The 21,400-nt window shown below is 59.7% G+C and overlaps 1 protein-coding gene across 6 annotated transcripts; it reads left to right on the forward strand.

Annotated features, from left to right (window-relative positions):
• The first annotated feature begins 7,844 nt into the window (after nucleotides 1–7,844).
• On the forward strand, nucleotides 7,845–20,437 carry Mrpl23 (mitochondrial ribosomal protein L23). 6 transcript variants are annotated; one of them, XM_013365403.4, is made up of 6 exons: nucleotides 7,845–7,971; nucleotides 10,088–10,210; nucleotides 11,120–11,202; nucleotides 11,740–11,813; nucleotides 19,161–19,326; nucleotides 20,127–20,437. In XM_013365403.4, exons 1-6 carry the CDS (start codon nucleotides 7,955–7,957, stop codon nucleotides 20,336–20,338), a joined length of 675 nt encoding a protein of 224 aa, XP_013220857.2. In that variant the 5' UTR covers nucleotides 7,845–7,954; the 3' UTR covers nucleotides 20,339–20,437. The 6 variants fall into 6 exon arrangements, with proteins under 6 accessions (XP_013220857.2, XP_005340822.1, XP_077901472.1 ...); XM_078045346.1 differs by having other exon boundaries at nucleotides 7,965–8,103; XM_078045343.1 differs by lacking the exon at nucleotides 7,845–7,971 and adding an exon at nucleotides 8,550–8,929.
• Nucleotides 20,438–21,400: the final 963 nt, after the last annotated feature.

Here is a 21,400-nt window from a genome sequence, read left to right on the forward strand (position 1 = left end):
CCTCTCCTGTGGTCAGCAGGAATGGCCAGCTCCCACCCGGGGCTGACCTGAGCAGGAGGAGTTGGAGAGGCCACGGCCTAAAGCTCCCACGGGCAGGAGTGGCATCTGTCCCCACCAGCCAGGGCCTAGAAGCTGAATGACCTGTGGGTATCATGTGGCAAGGGGACTCACCTCAGTCCTGGGGACATCAGTCCCAGGTGGATGCCCTTCCTGGTTGACTGACAGATCACAACAGCAAGACCCGATGGGACCCAGCCCAGAGCCAGCCCTAACGGGGGTCACACAGATACAAAATGTCTAGCACACACCAAGGTAGAATCCACACTGTCTGGTGTCCAGAGCCAAATCCTGGAGCAGGCAGAGAGACAGGAAAGGGGCCTGGGGAGGGGATCCAACCCGTCAGAACCCACTGAGACGCGCTAAAGCTGCAGGACCCCGCAGTCCCGAAACCCTAGGGTGACAGACTGGGTGTGGCTGAAACTCTGGGGAAGTAGAGCAGCAGCAGACTCCCCAGCAACGCCAGCGCAGGTGGAGAAGGCCGAGGGGAGCGGTGGGGGACAAGCGAGAACCATCCACAAGGTGGTGGCTCAAGCCCACCCACGTCAGTCAGGGCACCGAACGCCAAGGCTCTGGGGCCAGGGTGTGGTTGGGGCAGAGCACATGCCTGGCGTGCAAGAGCCCTGGATCCCTCCCAGCAACCCCCAAAAGTAAACAGTCTGAATACCCTTCTCAAGAAGCAGGGCTGTCAGATTGGATTGAAAAAAGGCAACTCTGTGCTGCCTACAGAAACACACGCGCCAGCCAGGCCTGGTGGCCACACCTCTGATCCCAGCTGCCCAGGAGGCTGAGACACAGGACTGCCGCGAGTTCTCTGGGAAACTTAGCGAGACCCAGTCTCAAAATAAAAAACAAAAAGGGCTGAGGATGTGACTCAGTGATAAGCACCCCTGGGTTCACTCTCCAGGACCACGGGGAAAAACAAGCTTTGAATGTACACACAGAGAGGTTGAAAGAAAAAACAAGGCTTCCACATACACAGGAAGCCAAGAACTGATAGAACTGAAAGGAGAAATAGTCAGGCCCACAGTGAAAGCTGTCTCGACACCTCCCTTCCAGTAATTAATAAGAGAGCGGGCTGATGTGAACAGGGCCCTCGACCAGCTGACTTGATCGACATTCACGGAGCGTTCCACCCAGTGCACGTTCTTTCCAAGGGTACATGGAACAGGCACCAGTGTAGACCATGTTCTGGGCTTCACACCAGTCTTAATAGGTTGAGAGGGATTCAAGTCATAGAAATTATATGCTTTGACCATAATGGAATTAAACTGTAAATCAATAACAGAAAGATCCTTGGAAAATCCCCAAGTATTTGGAAACTAAATAGCCCACTTTTAAGTAATCCATGAGTCAAAGACAAATCAAAAAGGAAGCTAGGAAGCATTCTCCACAGGATGGAAAGGAAACCCGACATATGGGAACTTATGGGGTGCCGTGCAGGCAGGATGGGGGAGATTGATGTCACCACGTATGTCGGGGGAGGAAGGGGATGGCGGGGATCCAGGGAGGCTGTGCAGGGGGGAGCAGAGGAGCTACGAGGGTCAGGAAGACAGAACTTGGCTCCCGAGAACTCTGGCCACACCAACCAGCTTCAAGCCAGACATGTGGGGCCGGGAGACAGAGGTGACCCAGGTCAGGCCAGGGAGGTGGCACCTTTGCAGATTCTAAGGAGACATTTTGAGCAAAGAGATGAGAGGAGTTAGAGGAGATGGGCCTATTTCTTGAAAAACTCCAAATACCCAGGTTTACTTGAGAAGAAACAATGAACCCAAACGGGCCTCTATCTACTTAACAGCTTGAAAGCACATCTAAAAACCACTCTACCCAGAGAACTCGCCCACGTGGCTTCATCGGCGGGCTCTACCAAATACCTAAAGAGGCTAAAGAAATGAGTGAAGAAAGGAGAACGCTTTCTAACTCATTCTACAGGTCGGAATTACCCTCATCCCCCAACCAAAGACGCTGGAAGAGAAAGTAAGTCCAGGTCACCGCCCCCATAAATACAGATTCAAAAACTCAGAGTGAAAACGTGGCCTGTAGAATCCCACTCTGTGTGGAAGGGATGATGCATGGAGATGTAGCGTGGGTTCTGGCCCCGGGGAATGCAGGTTGAGGTGACGTGTGAAAAGCAGAGTCATTCACGGCATTAACCACTAGGAGAAACATGCTCAGCTCGGGGGGCAGAGGAGAGCCTTGGGGAAATCCAACACGGTCCTGACTTAGGAGTCGGGCTGGAGGGGACTCGGCTCAGTGATGAAGACTAGCTATGAAACCCCCTTGGTAATGGCGATGAACCGTTTCCTGCCGAGAACTCAGGAGGACCGCCTCTGCGCCTCCACTCCCATCCAGTCCTCCTGGGGCTCTCAGGAGTACAGTTGGGCGGAAAATGAAAGCCACAGGATTAGAAAGGAAGGTGGAAAGCCATTTTGTTGATAGACGACAGGATCATCTAATGCGATGGATCTCAAACCAAAAAAATGCTACAAAAGCAAAGGGGCTTAGCAAGGTCGCACGCAGGACTCCAGATCCACATACAAAATGGCAATGAACAATCCGCTACGGACCCTTTCAAAACTGGCACTTCCTAGAAACGTCAGGATGTGGAATGCTTAGTGATAAACGCCATGGCAGTTGTGAAATGCCCACGCGTTGGGGAGCACGAAAACATCACCCAGAGAAACCAAAGAACTGAACAAATGATATCTGTACAGTATTTGTGGCTTGTGCGTTCTCACTAAATTCGCAGAAATTAACAGACTGACTGTAAAATGTGTATGGATTGTGAAACTTGCTGATGCCAAGATAAAGTTGTTCTTGTCAGACGCAGACAACATGAGAGCCGGGAAGTCGTAAAGGATTCCTGCCTGCCTGGCTGAGATAAGTAGTTTCTCAGGGTTTTCTCAAGTCCCACCAGAGGTCCCTGGCCATTCCACACACACCCAGGGCCTCCCGTCTCCGCACGCACGCACGTACACACACATAGGTCTTTGGGACCAAGTTTATCTTTGACATTCTTTAAGAATGCAGCAATTCAGACAAGATGCTCTAGACTGCTCATGAGAACCAGGGCTTCCACCAAGGCGCTGACGCCAACGTCTGTCCTGGACCTCAAGACCTACCCGTGAACTCTGTGCCCAAGTGGCTGACGTAAATGTCTGCCTTCTTGCTCTTGAGAACTTCCGCTGGCCTTGACTTCTTTCAATGCACCAACTTTACTGGGGCACATGTATCCCGCCACAGCGTCCTGCTCTTCCCCAATAAATGCCCCTATTCTTGGGAGAATCTCTCTGATCGTTATTTACGTTGACAAGGATACAGCGAACGACCCAGAATGGCCAAAACAGATTTGAACAAGAACAATGAAACTGAAGTGCTAACATTCTAAGAACTGGTAATCCAAACACGGTGGTACTGGCGTAAACACGTGAAAAGCTCAAAGGAACAAAACAGAAATAAAGTTATGCGTCTACGGACAACAGACTTTTCACAAAGGTACCACGGTAACTCGGTACAGAGATGATAACTGCTTGAATAAATCAGGTGGGAACAACTGGACGTCCACACACAAAAAGACAAGTGGGACTTGGATTCATACCTCACACTTTTGTAAAAATTTACTCCAAAAAAGATCATGGATCTAAACATAAGAGTATGATATAAAAACATAAGAGAGAATCTCTGTGGCTTTTGGACTGTGCCAAGATTCTTAGATGTGGCATCCATTCATTCATCTCCAGACCAACCAGAGTCCATCAAAAAATCTTAGGATTTGTCCTTTAGATGGCAGCTAGAGAGAGAATGAGAAGAAAACCCACAGATGGAGAGAGTCTTTGCAGAGCAGGCCCTGCATGAGGGGCCCACCCAGAACACCTAAGGAACTTCCAGAATCCAACAGGAGGCAAACAGACAATCCCACGAGAAAAATGATGGGCAAAGATCCGAACAGACTTTTCACGGAGCAAAATGTCAGAGCACAAAGAAGCCCGTGGGGGACGGCGGACCCCATTAATTGCTGGAGAAATCTCTAGAGAGCACCCCCCACTTAGGAGGCCAGGTGGAGTGCTGACAGGGACGTGGTGGCCTCGCACAGTGGTCCTTGGGCGGTTTTTAAACATCTGAGCACAGGCCTCTCCCGTGACCCTGTCATCTGCTTCTAGGCCTCTTCCCGGGAGCAAAGGAAATGCGTCCGGGTGGCAGACCTGGTGGGAATGAACACGGCAGCAGTGTGCATCACGGACACTGGAGTCAGCCCTGTGTCCTTCAGCGGAGGACTGGGCAAGGCAAGGGTGGTAGGCCCCCGCCGTGGCTGAAGGACCGACATCCTGTTGCATGGTGGGGCGGATCTCAGCCAGGACCCAACCTGCTCCGGGTCTTCACCTGCACCCCCCCCCAGGACGGGAACGGGCCAGCACTCGTCGCTCAGGAAGGGGGTAGGGAGGTTGGGGGGACCTCAGGCGTGTCCTCTCCTGACGGTGGTTTCGTGGTGGTGACACATGTCAAGACTGATCACACCGTCCGCTTTAAACATGTCTGTCAATTATACTTCAAAAGAACTGCTTCCAACATTCAAAGGCAGATGACAAGTTGGAAAGACGTGGAGTCGGCTGTGACAGACAAGGGGTAATGCAGTGAAGCCGCTAATGCACCTGCAAACACAGCCGCCGAACGTCACCACCTGGATTAGTCAGCAGGGGCTGCAGGGACAGCGCCAGGGCCCGCGGCTTCCACAGCAAACAGCCACTCTCCCACATCCTGGAGGCCAGCCCCACCCACCTCCCTCCTGGCTGTGTCCTCCCCAGGTCACACGGGGGTGACCTCCTCTTGTCCCCCAGCCAGGGGCCTGCCAGGAGCTCCAGGCAGCCCCAAACCTCCTCTTCTCAAGGACCCCAGTCATCCTGGATCGGGGCCCCCTACCCAGCATCCTGGGGCACACAGGTGGACCTCAGACTCAGTCACCTCTACAAAGACCCCATCTCCAAACGCGCGTTCACATTCTGAGGAGCGAGAGGTCAGGACTGGCAACAGAGGAGTTGTCGGGGAGGGTACAGTCCAGCCTTTAGGAAAAGAAGCCACAGACACGGACGAGTCAGATTCGGAAGTGCAAACCTCGCAGGTCCACAGCAGAGCCCAAAGGCTCCCCAGCCCACCAGGGAAGAGGACCGTAGGGAGCACGCAGGGTGCCAGCAGCCATGATCAGTCCCCGGGCACCCTCGCCCTCCAGGGCCAGGAGACCTGGGGAGAAGCCCGAGGCTGTCCAGCAGGGGCCGAGGCCTGGGGACAGGGCCCCTGGACCCACAGTACTAGATGCGCCCTGGCCCTCTGGCACCCTGTGGTCCCCACAAATAGCCCCACAACCTGGGCTTCCTCAGACCCCCAAAGCCACCACACAGGACAGGACCCCAGGAGGTGCGACTGCAGCCCTCCCCTGGGCTGTCCTGTGACACCAGAGATATCTGACACTTTCCCAAATAGAAGAGCCCTTACCCCTGTGGGAGACTGTGCCCGGGTAGGGCAGGGCGGGTCAGGGGTACGACCCGCACCCAGCAGAGCTGCCTGCCGGGCACCAGGGCTGTGGAGCAAGCTGCTCCCGGGACTCAGGGCTCAACGGTGGGTGCCTCCTCTCCAGGACCCCCCTCTCACCCCATCTCCCCACTCCTGCCCTCTAGGGAAACTTTCTCAGATTCCCAAGGAGGAGGTGGGAGAGGAGAGTGTCCTTCCCACACACAGACTTGGGCAGCCACAGACCCCAGCACTTGAAGTGTCTTCTCCAGGGGACATTCTGGCAGCTCCCGCCTCCTGCCCCCCTCCCGGAGAGTTTTCCTTCTCCTCCTAGCCAGGGTCTGTGGCGCTTCCACACATTCCACTGGTTTGTTTGGTTTGGGGAACGTGTGCTCACAGATACAGGATTCCTTGGTTTGGTTCTTTTTTTTTTTTTTTTGTACTGGGGATTGAACCTGGGAGTGCTCTGCCACTGAGCTGCTGAGCTACACCCCTAGCCCTTTTAATTTTATTTTGAGTCAGGATCTCACTAAGTTGTCCAGGCTAGCCTTGAACTCGTGATCCTCCTGCCTCAGCCTGCCCCAGAGCCAACCATAAATCCCCCAAATATTTCTCTAACCTCCCCCATCTTTCTTTGTAGAAGCCAGTCCTAAGAATTCCTCTGACTGGCCAGAGAGGTCCAGAGACCCTCATTTCTCCTGTACCCTGGAGAAAGACTCGCCTGCCTCGCAGAGACCAAGAAGAATCTGAGCAGATGGCCTGACCGGGCTGCCCTGAGCATGGTACCCCCCACCAGTAGGCACCCTGCTATGTGGCGCCTGGACCCCCCCATCCCACACAGGGCCTGGACACCAGCTCCTCCAGTGGAAATCCCCTTCCCAGGAAAACTGCCCCCGAGTTCCCCTCCTTATTCTAGATAAAATGATCGTTGACATCATTGAACAGGACAAGGGGGCTCCGGACCCTCCCAGGGGCTGTTTCCTTCCAGCACAGCCCTCCTATCCACCAACTCCAGTCTCCCCACTTGCCCTGGGCTCTCCTCAGGTCTCCATCCCTATCTAGAGGCCTGGTCTCCCTCTATGGGCAGAGCGGGGACCCTTTTCCCCTACCGGGGGACTCCAGACCCTGGGTTTGCTGGACAGCCCCATCTCCCAAGGACACCTAAAGACTATGGGTGCACATAGGAGTAAGCCAGCCTGCTGGGGAGGCTGTAGTCAAGGGATTGAAGAGTGGCAGAGAGCAGCCTGTCGACATGAAACTCAGGAAAGGAAGAGAGAGTGGGGCCTGGGGACAGGCAGAAGCCTGCAGTCCCCTCCTCCCCCATAGGAGGTTCCTGGTTGCAGCACAAGTCAGGGAAAAGAGTGGGGGGCAGGGGTCCCCTGAGCGAAGGCCTGCCTGCCAGAGGCTGGAAGAGGCCCAGCCTGGAAGGGGGATGGTCTGACCGAAAGGCCTGGAGAGGCCAGGGGGCCTCTTGGAGGAGGCCTGGCTGGGGAGCCAGCCCTGGGGAGTGTGCAGGGCTGCTGGTGAGCCGGCCTGGCCAGGAGCTGGAGGAGGCGGAGGGGGAGGGTCCTGAGAATCCTGAGCGGGCAGCAGTAGCCCCTGGCCAGGTGGAGCGAGAGGGGCACCAGCTCACCTTATCACATGTGCCCCCCAGGCTGTGACTTAAGTTGCTTGCTGGGAGGGGAGAGAGTAAAGGGCACTGGGGTGTGGGGCTGCGGCATCCTGCTGGGGTTGGGGTGTGGGGGCAGGGGCAGTTCACAGGGAGGGGGGGATTTGAAGCCCAGATGTCCAGGGTGGACCTCATGGGGCCGGTGCGGGTGTGGGGAAGAGGTGGGCGGAAGGGATACGGGCGGTGGGGGGATACACCGTGCAGGGCCTCCCAGGAATGCGGGGCTGGCGGTGTGCGGGAGATGTTGCCCAGCGAGCGCAGCAGGCGGGGCCGGCAGGGCAGGATGCGGTGTACTGTGCGGGGCAGTGCAGCGCCTGAAGATGCTTGGCTCAGGGCGCTGGGGAGTGTGGGGCCCTGCCGAGTGGAAGCAAGGGCTGGGGGTGGGGCAGAGCGCTTGCTCTGCAACGTGAGCCGAGGCGGAGCAGGGAACGGTGGGGGGCTGGCGCGGGCCTGTGCGGTGCGGGTCGTGGAGGAGCAGGGTGGTGCTTATGAGGGCAGGGCGGTGCGGGGCGTGGTGCGGGGGGGGGCTCGCGGGGGGGGGACTCGAGGGGGGTGCGGGGCACGTGGTGCGGGGTGGGGGTGGGGCGTGGTGCGGGATGCTATGCGGGGCCGTGCGGGGGGGCCGTGCGGGGCGGCGCGACCTCCGGAAGCGAGGGGGCGCTGTGCCAGCACGGGCGGCATGCGGGGCGGACGCCGCTCCTTCCTGCTGGCCTAGGCGCGTTCGCCATGGCGCGGAACGTGCTGTGAGTAGGGTCGCCGCAGAGCCCGCGCGGCCACGCAGCTGGGACCGCAGGCCAGGGGCCCGGGGCGGGGCGGGGGGTTGCCGGCGGCGGTGCGCAGGCGCGTGTGGTGGTTCCGCATAGCGCGGGGCGCAGGTGCTTGCCGCAGGGGAGCCCAGGGTGGGGGGGCGGTCCCAGCGAAGTCCCCGCGATGTCCCCGTAGGGTCCCCGCAGGTGCCTGGCCCGTGTTGCTGGCCGCGGCCTGCCCGAGTGTAAGCAGAACACACGCATGTTCTTGGTGAACACAGTGGCTTTGGGGAACACAGTGGATTTGGGGACCCCCGAACGCACAGCTGGGCAGAGGGCTGCAAGTGGGACCTCGAGGACTCTCCCCCATAGCTTCCTTCTGCAGACGTGGGGACAGGGCTTGACCAGGACCCAGGGGCCCCTGCCCTCTGAACCTAGGCCGCCCGCCCGGGGCGGGAGGAGAGGCAGGGCAAGGCCCAGTCAGCTTACGGGTCAGCTCACGTGTTCACCCGAGGGCCCAGAGGGAGCTGAAGGGACGTCCTATGGATGGGATGTGGTGGGGTGGGGTCTAGGGACAGGGTGGGATACAGATGAGTCACCCGCCTGGCCACTGGGAGGCAGGGCTGGTGGCGGGGAGCCAGGTCCAGGGTGGAGTGGAGTTGCACTTGAGATGTGTCAAGTTTGAGGTGTTTGTAAAATATCTTGGGGAGTTGTGGGTTCAGGCCCTCCAGAGGACCTCCGTGTCGCCGGGGGTCTGCACTCCGGCAGAGAGGTTGGGGGAGCCGTGCCCCATCCCTGGACCCCGGAGAAAGGTGTGGGCACTGTGGTTGTTCCAGAGCCAGAGGCCCGTAGTCTCCGCCCTTCCAGACCCGCCACACATTACCACCCTTGGACCTCAACTCCCAAGGCTTGGAGAATGGAGATCTGTGACCACCCCCTTTTTCATCATTAAAGAGTGGGTCCCCAGATTTGTGTGCCCACATGCAGTGCCGCAGCTGGGCACCAGAGGGAATATGAGTGCCCTTTGGACAGCCACAGTTGTCCTGGGCCTGTAAACGAAAAGCTTCAGAGCCGTCTTTTGGGACATCCCCAGGTTGCCCTCTCTGCCACCTCAACTCTCAGGCACAGAGAAGCTTAGACCCTGCCCAGGAGGGTTTTGGCAGCATCCTCTTCCATTTGGAGCTGCTGGCCTGGCCTTGACATGACCACTTGGTCAGCAAGTAGGCACACATTTTGCCAGGGTGCCTGTTTCTGCAAATCCCTGGCAACAGACGGCCAATGCTGTCTGACCCCCAGGTGCTTCTCAGCCCTGAGGCCCAGTCCACCTGTCCGGCTCCTGCCTGGCTCCTTGGTGCTCCCAAGACCTGGGGGCTGAAGATCAGATTGGGTGATCCCTGAAGCTTGGTCATTGTGGGCCTTGTGGAGTCCCCTCTGCCCTGGAGCTGAATGTTCCCCAGGGCAGGGCCCAAGTGCAGTGCTGCGGATTGTTCACATGGCTTTGGGCGAGACCCCAGGTGGTTCCCCCCATGTCCCCTCAGACTCTCCTTGAGCTCCTGTGTCCTGGAGCTAAGACAGCTACTCCCCACCCCTGAGACCCAGGGGCCAGGTAGGTGGAGCTCTTTGTCCACCCTGCCAGGCCAGGGGATGTGCAGGACCACTGGGGATTCTGCTTGATTGGCTCCCAGAGCATGGCCTAATGGTGGCAGGAGGTGTTAGCTATGCATGCCCCTCAGCTGCTTCTGTCCCCTTTGGGGTATGCCCAGCTTGTTTAGAGGTACGAGTTCATTGAGGCACCATGCTCACAGCCAAGCCTTAGCCTTCCTGTTCCACCAGGCCAGGGTCTTCCTGTGTGAGAATGGGGGCAGCCCGCTTCTGCTGCTCCACCCCATGGCAGCAGGGTTGGCTGGCCCCAGTTAGGCTGTCCTGCAGGGGCTGCTGACTCCTAGTTGGAGCCCACCTCCAGTCTGTTTGTGGGTGTCCCACTGCTTCTCTTCTTCCTTCTTTTCCTTTTTCAGTGGTGCCGGGGTTGAACTCAGGGCCTCGGGCATACTAGGAAACCTGTACCACTGAGCTATACCCCGGTCCTCATGTTCGGCTTCTGTCCTTCCTGCAGGTATCCCCTGTACCAGCTGGGCGGCCCCCAACTCCGTGTGTTCCGAACCAACTTCTTCATTCAGCTGGTGCGGCCTGGCACTGTGCAGCCAGAGGACACTGTGCAATTCCGGATCCCCATGGAGTAAGCCCCAAAGGAATTTGTTCTGTTGAGCATCTTGAGGGCTATCCTGTCTCTGCTCACAGGGCAGGATCTCCTGCCTTGGAAGGACACTTGCAGAGCTCCAGGGAGTGGGGAGGGAGCATGCTGCTGGCAGCTTCCTGGCTCGCCCTCACCTGGGGAAGGCATCGCTGAGAGCCTGCAATCCCGCTCATTTTCTTGCTCTGTTCCTTTGTTGAATTCTTGCCCCGTCTTCTCAGGAAAGGCATCCCAGGAGGCTGGGCTGAGAGCCTGCTGCGATTCACAGAGCTGCTCGGCCAGGTCTCCAGAGTGTCAGCCCCTGCCTGGCTTGGCAAGCCAGGTTCATTGTGCCAGGCACCTTTAGGATGATGCAGTCACCCCAGCCAGAACTGAGGTGTTGCTGTGGAGCACCAGGGTTCCCGGGTGTCCTCTGGTGGGGTGGACGGGAGTCTGTCTGGAAGCTGAGGGTTCATGCTACCCACCCTCAGGCAAGTCCTGAAGAGGCCTCAAAGCTGAATTTGGGGTAACCTTTAAGATTTTTCTAAAAAGAAGGTGAATGTGCCCACTGAGGCCTGCCTGGGAAGCCTGTCTGCAGTCAGGGCTGTCAGACCTGGGCCAGGTTGGGCTCCCAGTGGCACTTAGACATTGGCACTTCCTCTCTGGGAGTTCAGCCGGGCTGGGGGGAAGGGATCCAGTGCCTGAGGTCCCATCGCTCTGTCACCCTAGTCCTGGGTGTCCAGAGAGAGGACAGGGCCCGGGCTAGCATCAGCACTACCGGTGTTTCTGGGTTCTTTGGGCCCTGCCTGCTTCAGACCAGTGAAACCCAGGAGTCCTCAGCCCGGGACCCCTCACCCTCTGGTAGGTTTTGCCTTTTAGTCCCGTCTACCCTCTTTTCCTTTGTCCCTCACTCAGGATGACCAGGGTGGACCTCAGGAATTATCTTGAGCGCATCTACAATGTACCGGTGGCTGCTGTCCGGACCCGGGTGCAGCATGGTAAGTGGCAGGGCTGCTGCCCTCCTGTCTGCACGGACTCTTCCAGGTGTTTGCATAGGACCTTGGGTTCCCTTGGCACCCGAGGAGATGGGGCACAGAGGGTTTGGCGTTCAGGTGGCAGACTGCTGCTGTAGACCACCGTGCCACAGCTGCTTGGGGAGGACCCTGCTGTGCCCACAGAGCCCCGTTCCCTAGTCCCCTCCTGGTCCCCTCACCCCTCCCGCACACTGGACCGCAGAGGTCTGAGCCCTGCCGGGTGGAAGGGAAGAGCCTGTTGGTTCCTGTACTCTGTCCGTTAGAATCTCTGAGTTTCTGCAGAGGCAGATTGTGTTCTCATAAAGACGTTTGTTATTTTCATCTTCAAAGGTGATTTTCTCTTAAACTGCTTAATTTTAGTGGCACTGGCCAGTGGGTCTGAGCGCTTTTGGTGCTGCGCTGCTGGCTGGGGAGAGAGCCTCTCTCTGGAAGGGGCTTCCTGAGCCTGTGGGCTGGGATCTGTGCTGGGAGCAGGGAGTCAAGTCGGCTTCCCTCCCACAGGTTCCAACAGGAAGAGGGACCACAGAAACGTGAGGATCAAGAAGCCGGACTACAAGGTGGCCTACGTGCAGCTGGTGAGCGCGGCCCTGGCCTCCGCTTGGTCATTGGGCACCCAGGCCCCTGAGGAAGGGCAGGTCTTTGTGAGGCGGGTGAGAGCCGCGGGACTTCCAGGGCTCAGCAGAACTGGCCATGGCTAGGGAGAGGGGCCTCCTGAGACTGCCGTCCATTCCAAACGCAGACTCCCCTCCCCCGACTTCGGCTCCAACAGAAACCAGAACGTCTGAGTATCTAAAGCTGCTGGCCCCTTGAGGGCCTGCCTTGGCCAGGTTCCAGACTGGAGTGTCCCTGGGGGCGCATGCCCTGTCAAGGGGCCTGGGTATCAGAGCCATGAGGGGTGGTGTAGGGTCCAGGGTCATGTGTGGTTGAGCCCAGCACATTCCACCAGGCCTTTGGTCCCATGCAGCCCTAAACAGCCTCTGAGCACAGGCCACCAGAGCCTAAGCTAAGGCTGCTTCTCCCTGCGCCCTGGCCGGGAAGACAGTTTCTCTGCTCCCCTCTGGAGTATGCTCAGCCCGGGCGTTCGGCCTGTCTTCAGGCAGAATGGCCTCTGACCTTGTGGTGGCTTCAGACCGCGTGGCCTCTGTGGGAATCTTACAGGGCTGGCTCCGCCCAGGCAAGGTCTATTAACTGTCCCCCACTGCTTGGAGCCCACAGGGGGTTGGGGGCTTCCTCCAGTTTCTTCAGTTTCTGTGTAAACAACCCACCAGGGAGCCCAGTGGCCCGGCCGCTAGATGGCAGTAGCGCTATTGTGAGATCCTGGCCCAGCCTCACAGAGTCCCAGGGCAGTGTGTGCAGAGCTGTCTCCACACACAGTGGTGCTTGTTCTGAACGGGGCCGAGTTGTTCTCCTGATGGTTTCTGTGCTTAGCACCAGCCTGTCCGCCTGGGCAGAGCGACCACCGCCTGGTGGGGGCCCGTGTGTTGCTGCCTCAGATGACCCTCTCTTTTGTCATGGCCTGTGGGCAACGTCCCCTGTGTCTGCATTTGCCACACGTTACTTTAGAGACGGCTACGGTTACAAGTGGCCTTTGAGCCATCCGAGCCCCTGCGTTTCCCCCAGCCCCACCTCACTCATGAAAGCTGAACTCATGAGCCAGTTAGATCCGGCATCTGCAGCTGCCGCCGCCCGGCATGGCTTTCTCCCTCTGAAATCCAGGTGGCCAGAGACAGGCCAGGCAGCTAGGGGCCCCGCGTGTCCCTGTCAGCATGGCGCTTCCTGCCCCCCACCCCCAAACTCAACAGGTCTTGGCACAGCATAGCTGGGCTATGGCAGTTGGTCCCTGTCCCCCCCAAAGGGACTGCATCCGCCCCGAGGGTGTCCCCTGGGTCCTCATGGGCGGGGGCCTTCTAACAACAGCTCATTGTCAGGCACTGCAGGGTCAACAGGAGGGACGAGAGCCATCAGACTGATGGTCCTTGGCAGTGGTGGGAGGCGTGGTCCCCGTGCTGGGCGCCCCACGGTCTCTGCCCTGACAACCTGACAAACCTCTCTTTGGCCCCAGGTCTGGGAGGGAGCCGCAGCAAGCCCCGAGTTACCCACGTAACAAAAAGAGCATTGAGGGTGTTTACACAGAGCGGCGTTTGAGTGAGTGGTGCTCATGGGCCGTGAGCTCCAGCAGGACAAACGCTGCAGGCGAGGGGCCGGCACCTTCCGGCCGACACAGCGGCCCCGGGGCCGGGATTACGGCTGTTCCCCTGCTCTCCTGACCTTCCTCCTTTCCTGTTCTTCTCCCCTTCTCCCCCAGAGTAGCCCAGCTCCTCCTCGGGGCGGGGGGCGGGGGCATTCTGCAGGAAGCCGGCTGGCACCCACAGGTGCCCTCCACCTCCCCTGGGGAGTGGAGTGTCCCCTCACTGGCTGCCCCTGCACTTCCCCACGCCATGTGCCCCCCTTTGGTCCCTACTTTGTGTCCACCCCAAGACCAGCAGAATCACCCTGGGCATTAAACCCCAGTCCCTCCTGGGCTCAGCCTCTGTGGAGTGTTACCCTTTGGTACTTTTAAAGAGGGAAAAAGAAGTCGCAAATGTGCAAGATGGGGCCCACCAGCTGGCCGCTATGCCACCAGAACCTGCAGGGCCTCCCGTTCTCAGGGGACCCGTGCCTGCTTCAGGTCATGCTTGGCTGCCTGCCCAAGTCCAGGTTCCCTGACAGAGCCAAGAGCGCCCCTCTGCCTGTCTGGTCAAGTGTGGCCCCCTCGGTGGTCTTCCAGGCTGTTCGTCTGTGTGGAAGAGCCGCGCCCCCTCCCTCCGGCTCTCGAGCTGCCTGCTGATAGCGTGAAGGCAGCCCCAGCGCCTGCTTAGGCCCCCGCAAAGCACCGTCCCCTCCTCACCAGCCCACACTGGTGCCTGGCCCCCGTCCTTGGGGCCTGGGTTGGGACGTGGCCATGCTGACACAGAATGAACTTCTAGTGAAAGACGCAAAGCCAGTTAATTAGCAAAGCCGGTCTGATTTATGGACTGCTGCATGTGTAGGTTTCTGTGTATGTTATGTGTGTTTTATTTGCCAAGCTCAGCCTGGAGGAGGGGCGGCCGCTAGGTATTTTGGATGGAAAATGTTTTAGCATGGCACCAGGCGCCATTTGTGTCCTGTTTTTCTGCGCCTAGTTCCTGCCCCCCAGTTCGACCTGGCTGCTGCCGGTGAGTGGGCTATGTTTAATGAGCCCCAGGCTGGTGCAGCCACCGTTGCAGAGATAGTGTGGATGAAAGGGGCCTTGTTGCAGGGAGAGGCCCCGCTCTGGTGGGAAGCGAGGCCCGGCAGTCTGGAGATGTTGATTTGCAGGCAGGGACCCTGCCCACAGACGTTGCCGGCCTTGGGCCTGGGCCCCGAGACACCCCACTACAGGGTCACTCTGTCCTCCGAGCCGTCCGCTGTAGGGGGACAGGAAGGCTCTGCCTCGGTGCTGAGCTAGAGCTCTGTTCTCCCCCCAGGCCCACGGGCAGACATTCACCTTCCCAGATCTGTTTCCTGAGAGAGAGCAGAGCCCTGCAGGAGGCCCTGTGGAGGAAGGGCCCAGCGGGTTTCCAGAGGCCCAGAAGCCGAGCAGCAACCCCCGGCAGGGCGGTATCCCCAACTGGTTCAGCCTGTGAGCGAGCAGCGAGCAGAGCAGCGGTCAGGGAAGACGGCCCAGACCCCAGTGGTGGAGAAGTTCTGACAGCCCAAATAAAATTCCTGCTGTGAGGACAAAGAACTGGAAGCTTTGTTTCCTTCTGTTCTGGCCTCTGAATTTCAGCCGTGCATGCCCACAGTGGGCAGCCTGGCTCCGAAAACTCACAGGCCCAGGGAGCCACTGGCTGTGCTGCATGTGGCCTGGCAGTGGGGGAGGCTTGCAAACCGGAGGCCAGGCTCCCACAGCGGGAGGCAGGCAGGCAGGCAGAGTGCGCCAGGAGCCCCGGCTGGGAGAAGACGGGAGGGGGGGTCCAGCCTGCGCCTTGATTGAGCTCAGGCTGTCGGGAGGCAGAGGTGGGTGCTGGTGGAGGGTGTGTGCCACAGGAAGAGCCCCAGCCCCACCCTCATTGAGACAGCACAGGACCCCTGTCCAGGCTGGGTTTGGGCTTGGCTCAGTGGGCAGGATGGACCAGGGAGTGTGGATTGGGGCAGAAGGATGCTGGTGCAGAGAGGAGTTTTGTGAGGGCCCCAGGGCAGGTGGGCGGGGGTCGTGGCTCACTGGTGGTGGGGACAGGTCAGGGAAGGAGAGGGTGGGTGGGCACCGGGTGTCCTGCCATGGTTCGGGGCATGCTGTGTTTCCTGGTTTCTTCTGCAGCTCAGCATCTCAGCCACACAGCACCCTGGGCTGGGGCTGAGCTGGGCAGACCAGGACAGCCTCCAAGAGCCTGAATCGCATGAGGAATTTTGAGTTCTGGTTTTGGTAGCGTCTTACATTGCACCTAAACGGGTCCCCCAGGGCTCGCAGCCCCTGGCAGACCTCAACCTAATGGCTATGGGTCTTTTTCCAGAAGGGGCCCAGGGTCCGGACAGACCCCGGGCTGCCTGAGCCTGGGTCTCCTGATGCCCTCTCCCAACCGGGACATCTCAGAGCATCTTTGTTGACTTCAGTTCTTCACAGAGGCTCTGCGGACTCTCTCCTGCTTGTGGACTCTGGGATTTGGAGAGTCAGATGAGGGGCCACACCAGGGTGTGGTTTGGGGGGAATGGTCACTGCACCTAGCTCTCCTTGCCGTCCCCGCCCTGGCCCTGCCATGTGTGGGTGGGAAGGCTCCGAATGCACCACGTGCCCTGCACACACCTGAGCTGATGAAATCTCCACCCCATAGCTCCGAGGGCCTGGGGTGCGGCTGGCCTCTGTCAGAGGAGAAGCAGGGACTGGGACAGGGGATAGGGGAGCACATGCAGCACCCTCAAGCCCAGGCACCCCCAGTAAGCAGAGTTGCCTGCTCCCTCAGGGGGCGTCTTGTCCATTTCTGTGTGGGCACAGGCTGAGGCCCAGCCCTGCCTCTGGACAGGAGCCTCCTGAGGAACTTGGTGGCTGTGATAATGTATTGGGTGCTAGTAGGGCTGCTGGGGAGCAGAGGCGGGTGCCCGGAATCTGCCTGGTGGAGAAGGCCTGGGACCCGAGGGAGTCCTAGCACCTGCCACTTGGCTTACGTGAGCAGGTAGTGTGGTGCTCCAGGTGGATGTACCTGCACCTGTGTCGAGGTCATGGGTGGGCACTGGAGATGGGAGGTGGACAATGGCAGGGATGGGTGCCAGCCAGGCCACCAGGACAGGGGTTGTGTATGATGAGTCTCAATAGGGAGAGCTGAGGCCCCAGGGAGCAGGTGTGGAGCAGGAGCTGGGGCATCGGGGGGCCCAGGGAGGAAGGATGGGAAGGATGGGGATACCCTGGCATGCTGACACACAGGCTCCCCATGGATGGCTACAAGCCACAGCCCTGGCAAAGCCCCGTCACCTGGGACTCGAGGAGCTCCCACGAGCACCGTGTGTCTGAGTGTATCGAATGCTAGGAGGGCGGGTAGCTAAAGATTGGGGAGCAGAGTCCCTGCACTCCAGAGAACCTAGCCGCCGGGCTGCTTGGCCACGTGGTGTCCTGCCCCCTGGGCCTCCGCCTGCCCACTTGAGTTCTGGACCCCATTGTGTAGTGCCACCCTGATGGTCTGAGCAGAGTCCAACTCTCCTCTTCCTGGAAGGCTTGGAGATGGAGACGGGGAGTCAGCCCCTGCACTCCCCCCAGCTGCAGGCGGGAGGGCACCCTGGCTGGAGGTGAAGGCCCTGCAGACTGCACCTTCAGTGTTGATTTAGAGGAGGGGGGAGGTCAGGAAGTGGGGCAGGAGGAACGCAGTCGACTGTATTTTCCTTAGAGAAATAATTCATGGGGCCCTGGCGTGCTGAGGACCCTCACTCAGGCAGGGGAGGAGGGATCCCATCCTTCATGGTGACTCTGCACACAGACTGTTAACAGCTCCACAGGGGCTCCAGGCAGCGGCCAAGGTTGCCCTTCATCAGGCCTGCCATGCCCCCACGCCTAGCTCCTCTTCTAGCCTTGTCCCAGCCCCCAGAATTCCCCCACAGCCCAGCTAGGGGCGGAGGCGGGGCCTTGAGCAGCTGAGACCTGCCCCCCAGCACCTGAGCAGCTTCCTGGGCCAGCCATGGTGACTCAGTGATGCAGTGGACACTTCTGGCCTAGACGTCGTCTCCTGCAGTGAGACAGCTTGAGCTGATGTGTTGGGGGAGACTTGGCCAAGGGGACCTGCTCATGGCCAACGGAGAGATGGACATGGGTCAGGAACACTCATTCCCCAGCCCTGGTTGGGAGCCCCCCTTTGCCTCTCTACCCTCCTGACCCCAGGAAAGAGACTGGCTGAGGGCAGAGCCTGGAGGGAAGGCCCCCTGCACCCCCCCCAAGCACACAGCTTGGGCCCTGAATGAGGTGCCCATGGTGGGAGAGACCAAGGCTGACCCCTGGGGAGCCAGATGGGTGTGGCCTTGGAGGCATGGTGAGGGCTAGCCTCCAGCTCGCGACCTCCAGCTCACAGCCTCCAGCTCGCACCCAGGGAGCAGGTTCACCCGGGATCCCATTTGGGGTCTCCTACTTAACAGATAATGCCTGACCCTCCCCGGGTTTTCCCAGGCACCAGCCCTGCCTACTCAAGGGGTTCTCTAGGCTCCCAAGGCCCCCTCTGGACACTTCCCAGAGGCCTCATGCTACTCTTGCCCCTCTGGCCCAGGAGGCTCAGTGCCCCGGGAGCCCCTCCTGCCCTGGATGGAGCAGAGCTGGCCGGCTGCTCAGCACCAGGCAGAGGAGGTGGGGTGTACCAGTCGGGGTGTGGTGCTCTGCGCTCAGGAAGTGGGCCCCGCTGGGTACCCTACCCCCGGTACCCGGCCCCACTGCTGTGAGGCCTGGAGAGAGAAGACCAGCACATAGTGGGCCCTGCCTCTGCCCGACACAGGCGTTCCTTCTGCATGGGGACGTGGTGGACATCCTCTGGTTCCAGCTCTGCCCCACCAGTGACTCCAGTGACCCGTGTCCCTAGTGCGGTTCTCTCCCATGTGTGGGCCTCTCCCCTGCACATTACTGCAGTCCCTGCACGCCTGGGTGGGACCCTGTCCCACCAAATGCTTCTGTCCCTGCAGAGGGACTTGACTGAGATAAAGCTCCTGGGGCTGACGAGAACCATGGCCCCATTGCCTGGGTGTCCCAAGCAAGGCAAGAGTGGGAGGGAGACCCAGACGGGTGGGGTCTCTGCTTGGGCCGGCTTTCCAACACCCTCCCTCCTAGGGACATCTGCTGCTGGGAGCAGGGACAGGGGCTTCCTGAGTGAGGTATGCCCCCTGGGTTTTCCCACGTGGCATCTAATTCTGCTGCAGGAGGGATGGAGAGACCCTCACGGTCTCTGCTGCACAGGAAGGACTGGGCTGGGGCTGGTCCAGGCCCTGCTGGGCCCACCCCTTCACCTGTGTGCCTCTATTATGGCCACAGCAGGCCTACATCAGTGGCCTTTGGGGACATACCCCTGACCCCCAGCAGCTCCAGGAGAGCCAAGCCTCTGGGTCCAGCAGAACCACCCCAGGCAGCAGCCCTCTGCTAGCTCTCTTCCTCAAGGGCCAGCAGCACTGTCCTGCAGTGGCTTGGCTGCCTGGCATCACGGTTCCACCTCCACATGCCGTCCCTCCTGTACCAGGAAGCAGGGGCCTGTGGGAGCTAGCACGGGGAGAGGGAGCACTGGAGGCCTGGGCCTCTGCTGTAGAGAGCGGGCCCACACAGCTCCAGGGGCCTGGGGTGCGGGTCACACAGAGGCCGTCGCCAAGGTGGGGTCCTGGAGGTCTTCTGGCCTCCGTGCCCTCCACGGCGGCCCTCTTCCACAGTCCCCTGCATCCAGGGAAGCAGTACTTCCTCTGTCATCCACCAGGTCCTAAGGCAGAGGGGAAGCCGAGGAAACCAGGCCCCCTGGAAGGAAGCCCTGAGCAGCCATCATCTGGACTCCTGTCAGGAAGTCGGCTCTGCAGACAGGAAGGCAGCTGCCACCCAGCCCCAGCCAGGCCACAGCTGGGGTCCGGGCATGTCGAGAGGCCCAGGTGCTGTGGGCATCCCCAGCCCCCCGCGGTTTCCTCCTGCACAGGAGGCTGCTTCCTGTCATCTGGTGACACAATTGTCCCCTACCTGACTTCACCTGGGGCAGAGAGAGCTGGCCTGGCAACATTCATTCCTCTTCTTTCAAAGCCTTTATTGAAAGGTGGCTCACATACCACACGCTCCACCCACCCGAGTGGGGTGACGCAGTGGCTTTCTGGGTGCCGCGGGGGCTGCACACCTGCGACTGGCAGGCACTTTCGTTAACCCGGAAACAACCCTGCCTAGCTTAGCTGTGGCTCCCACTCTCCTCCCCGGCCCCCGGAACCTCCTGGATGGGGGTTTCTATCCTGATGGACCAGGCTTCATTCTTGCAGTCAGCCACCATGGCCTGGGGCCACTCCCACCCTTCGGCCCTTGCGAGACACTGTGGCGATGCACATCTTTGCGTGGACCTGAGTTTCCATCACCCAGCGATGGACATGCCTGGCCCAAGGCTGTTGGCCTCCCTGTGTGCAGGATTCCTCCCTGCCACCCACTGCCATCTCAGTGCCTCTGGCCAATACCCTAGAGGCTGCCCATAGTCCTTACCACCCTCCCCAAGCACCACTCCCAGCTCTGTCCCCAAGCAGCCACTGAGTGGTTGGTCCCTCTCCCTCCTTCTCCACTGTCAGTCCCTGTTGGACAAGCATGGTGGTCTTTTAGTGTGTCCTGACCTCAGGGTTCGCTGCAGTTCATGTTTTCCTTGGTCATCGGGCACAGGGGGCGCCCACACTGAATACGTGGTCTTCTTCCTCCCCACCAGGCATGCCACAGCCTCCTGGGAGAGCAGAGAAAGGTGGTTCCTGGGAACCTTGCCTGTGTCCCACCAGCTCGCCACGGCCAAAGCTGGAGACCAAGAGGCCCCAGCTCACAGGACGCCCCGTGGGGATGCCCAGGCCACCTGCAGAGCAGCCAGCTCCTTGCACAGGAAAGCAACCTTCTCAGCATCTGCACCCCCACCCCCAGCCTGTCTGAGATCAGCCCCGGCACCAATCCCCCCAAATCACTTCATTATTTCTTTGTAAATAGTGTTTTTCTTAGTCAAAATAATCAGGTTTTTTGTTGTTGCTGCTACATCTGGCTTTGATTGCCCTGGTCTCCGTGGATGCTAGAGCCCTGACGTTATGACCAATGGGGGAAGGGGGCCCCGGTCCCACCTCCCTCTCTGCACCAGGCCAGCCCCCTCCCTGCACAGGAGAGCACGGCTCACAGGGCAGGTCCCTGATCCTGCCTTTTCAGGTTTGGGGCCCTCCTGTCGTGTCCGTGAGGGTGCTGGCCTCCAGAGGTGCTTCCGGCCACTTCCCGTACTGAGCCACCATAGAAGATCCCAAAGCCACACCCAGCCCTTCTCCACAATTCATGGAGTCTGGCAAGAAGGGGTCCTGCCTCCCTGTCACAGGAGAGTGTATGTCCCCAGCACCTGCACCCAACACTTCTGCCAGGACCAGGGTCACGGGCAGGGGGTGCCACGGAACCACGTCACCCCAGGAAGCTCAGGCCGTTTCCAACAGTGACGCCCCACCCGGGCCCTCTGCTCCTGCCTCCTGGACACTTGTGCACACAGGAGCTGAGCGCCTGAAGCTCACCTCTGCTCCGTCCCCTGGGCTCCCCGGAGAGCTCCCTGCAGCGAGGCCCGGTGTGGGGGGCCTGGTGGGCTAAGTTTGACCCCTCCTCTCTGTGAGCTGCCTTCCATTTCAAGTGAGGGAGCCACAGCCCTGCTCCCCTGGTGTCCCTCAAGCCCTGCCATCTCAGTCCTGACACTGCACCCCTTCCTCCCCTGGCCCAAGAGAAGGCCACTGTGTTCCTGAGTCCCCATGTCTCTTGTGAGCCTCAGACATCTGGTGTTAAAGCTGGCAGTGGAAGGGAGGCGTCACCAGGAGTGCTGTTCTCTGGGTGCTGTGGAGGTGCTCAGCACCCCAGAATCCAGGCTTGAATGTGCCCATGAGAGGAATGCATGACAGACGTGCCCACACTGCGCTGCTTGCCCGTGAGCGCATGCCGGCAGCGACTGGGCTTCTGTGCCCAGGTGCCTGGCTC

This window comes from Ictidomys tridecemlineatus, chromosome 4, assembly GCF_052094955.1.
Source record: "Ictidomys tridecemlineatus isolate mIctTri1 chromosome 4, mIctTri1.hap1, whole genome shotgun sequence".
Taxonomy (NCBI): Eukaryota; Metazoa; Chordata; class Mammalia; order Rodentia; family Sciuridae; genus Ictidomys; species Ictidomys tridecemlineatus.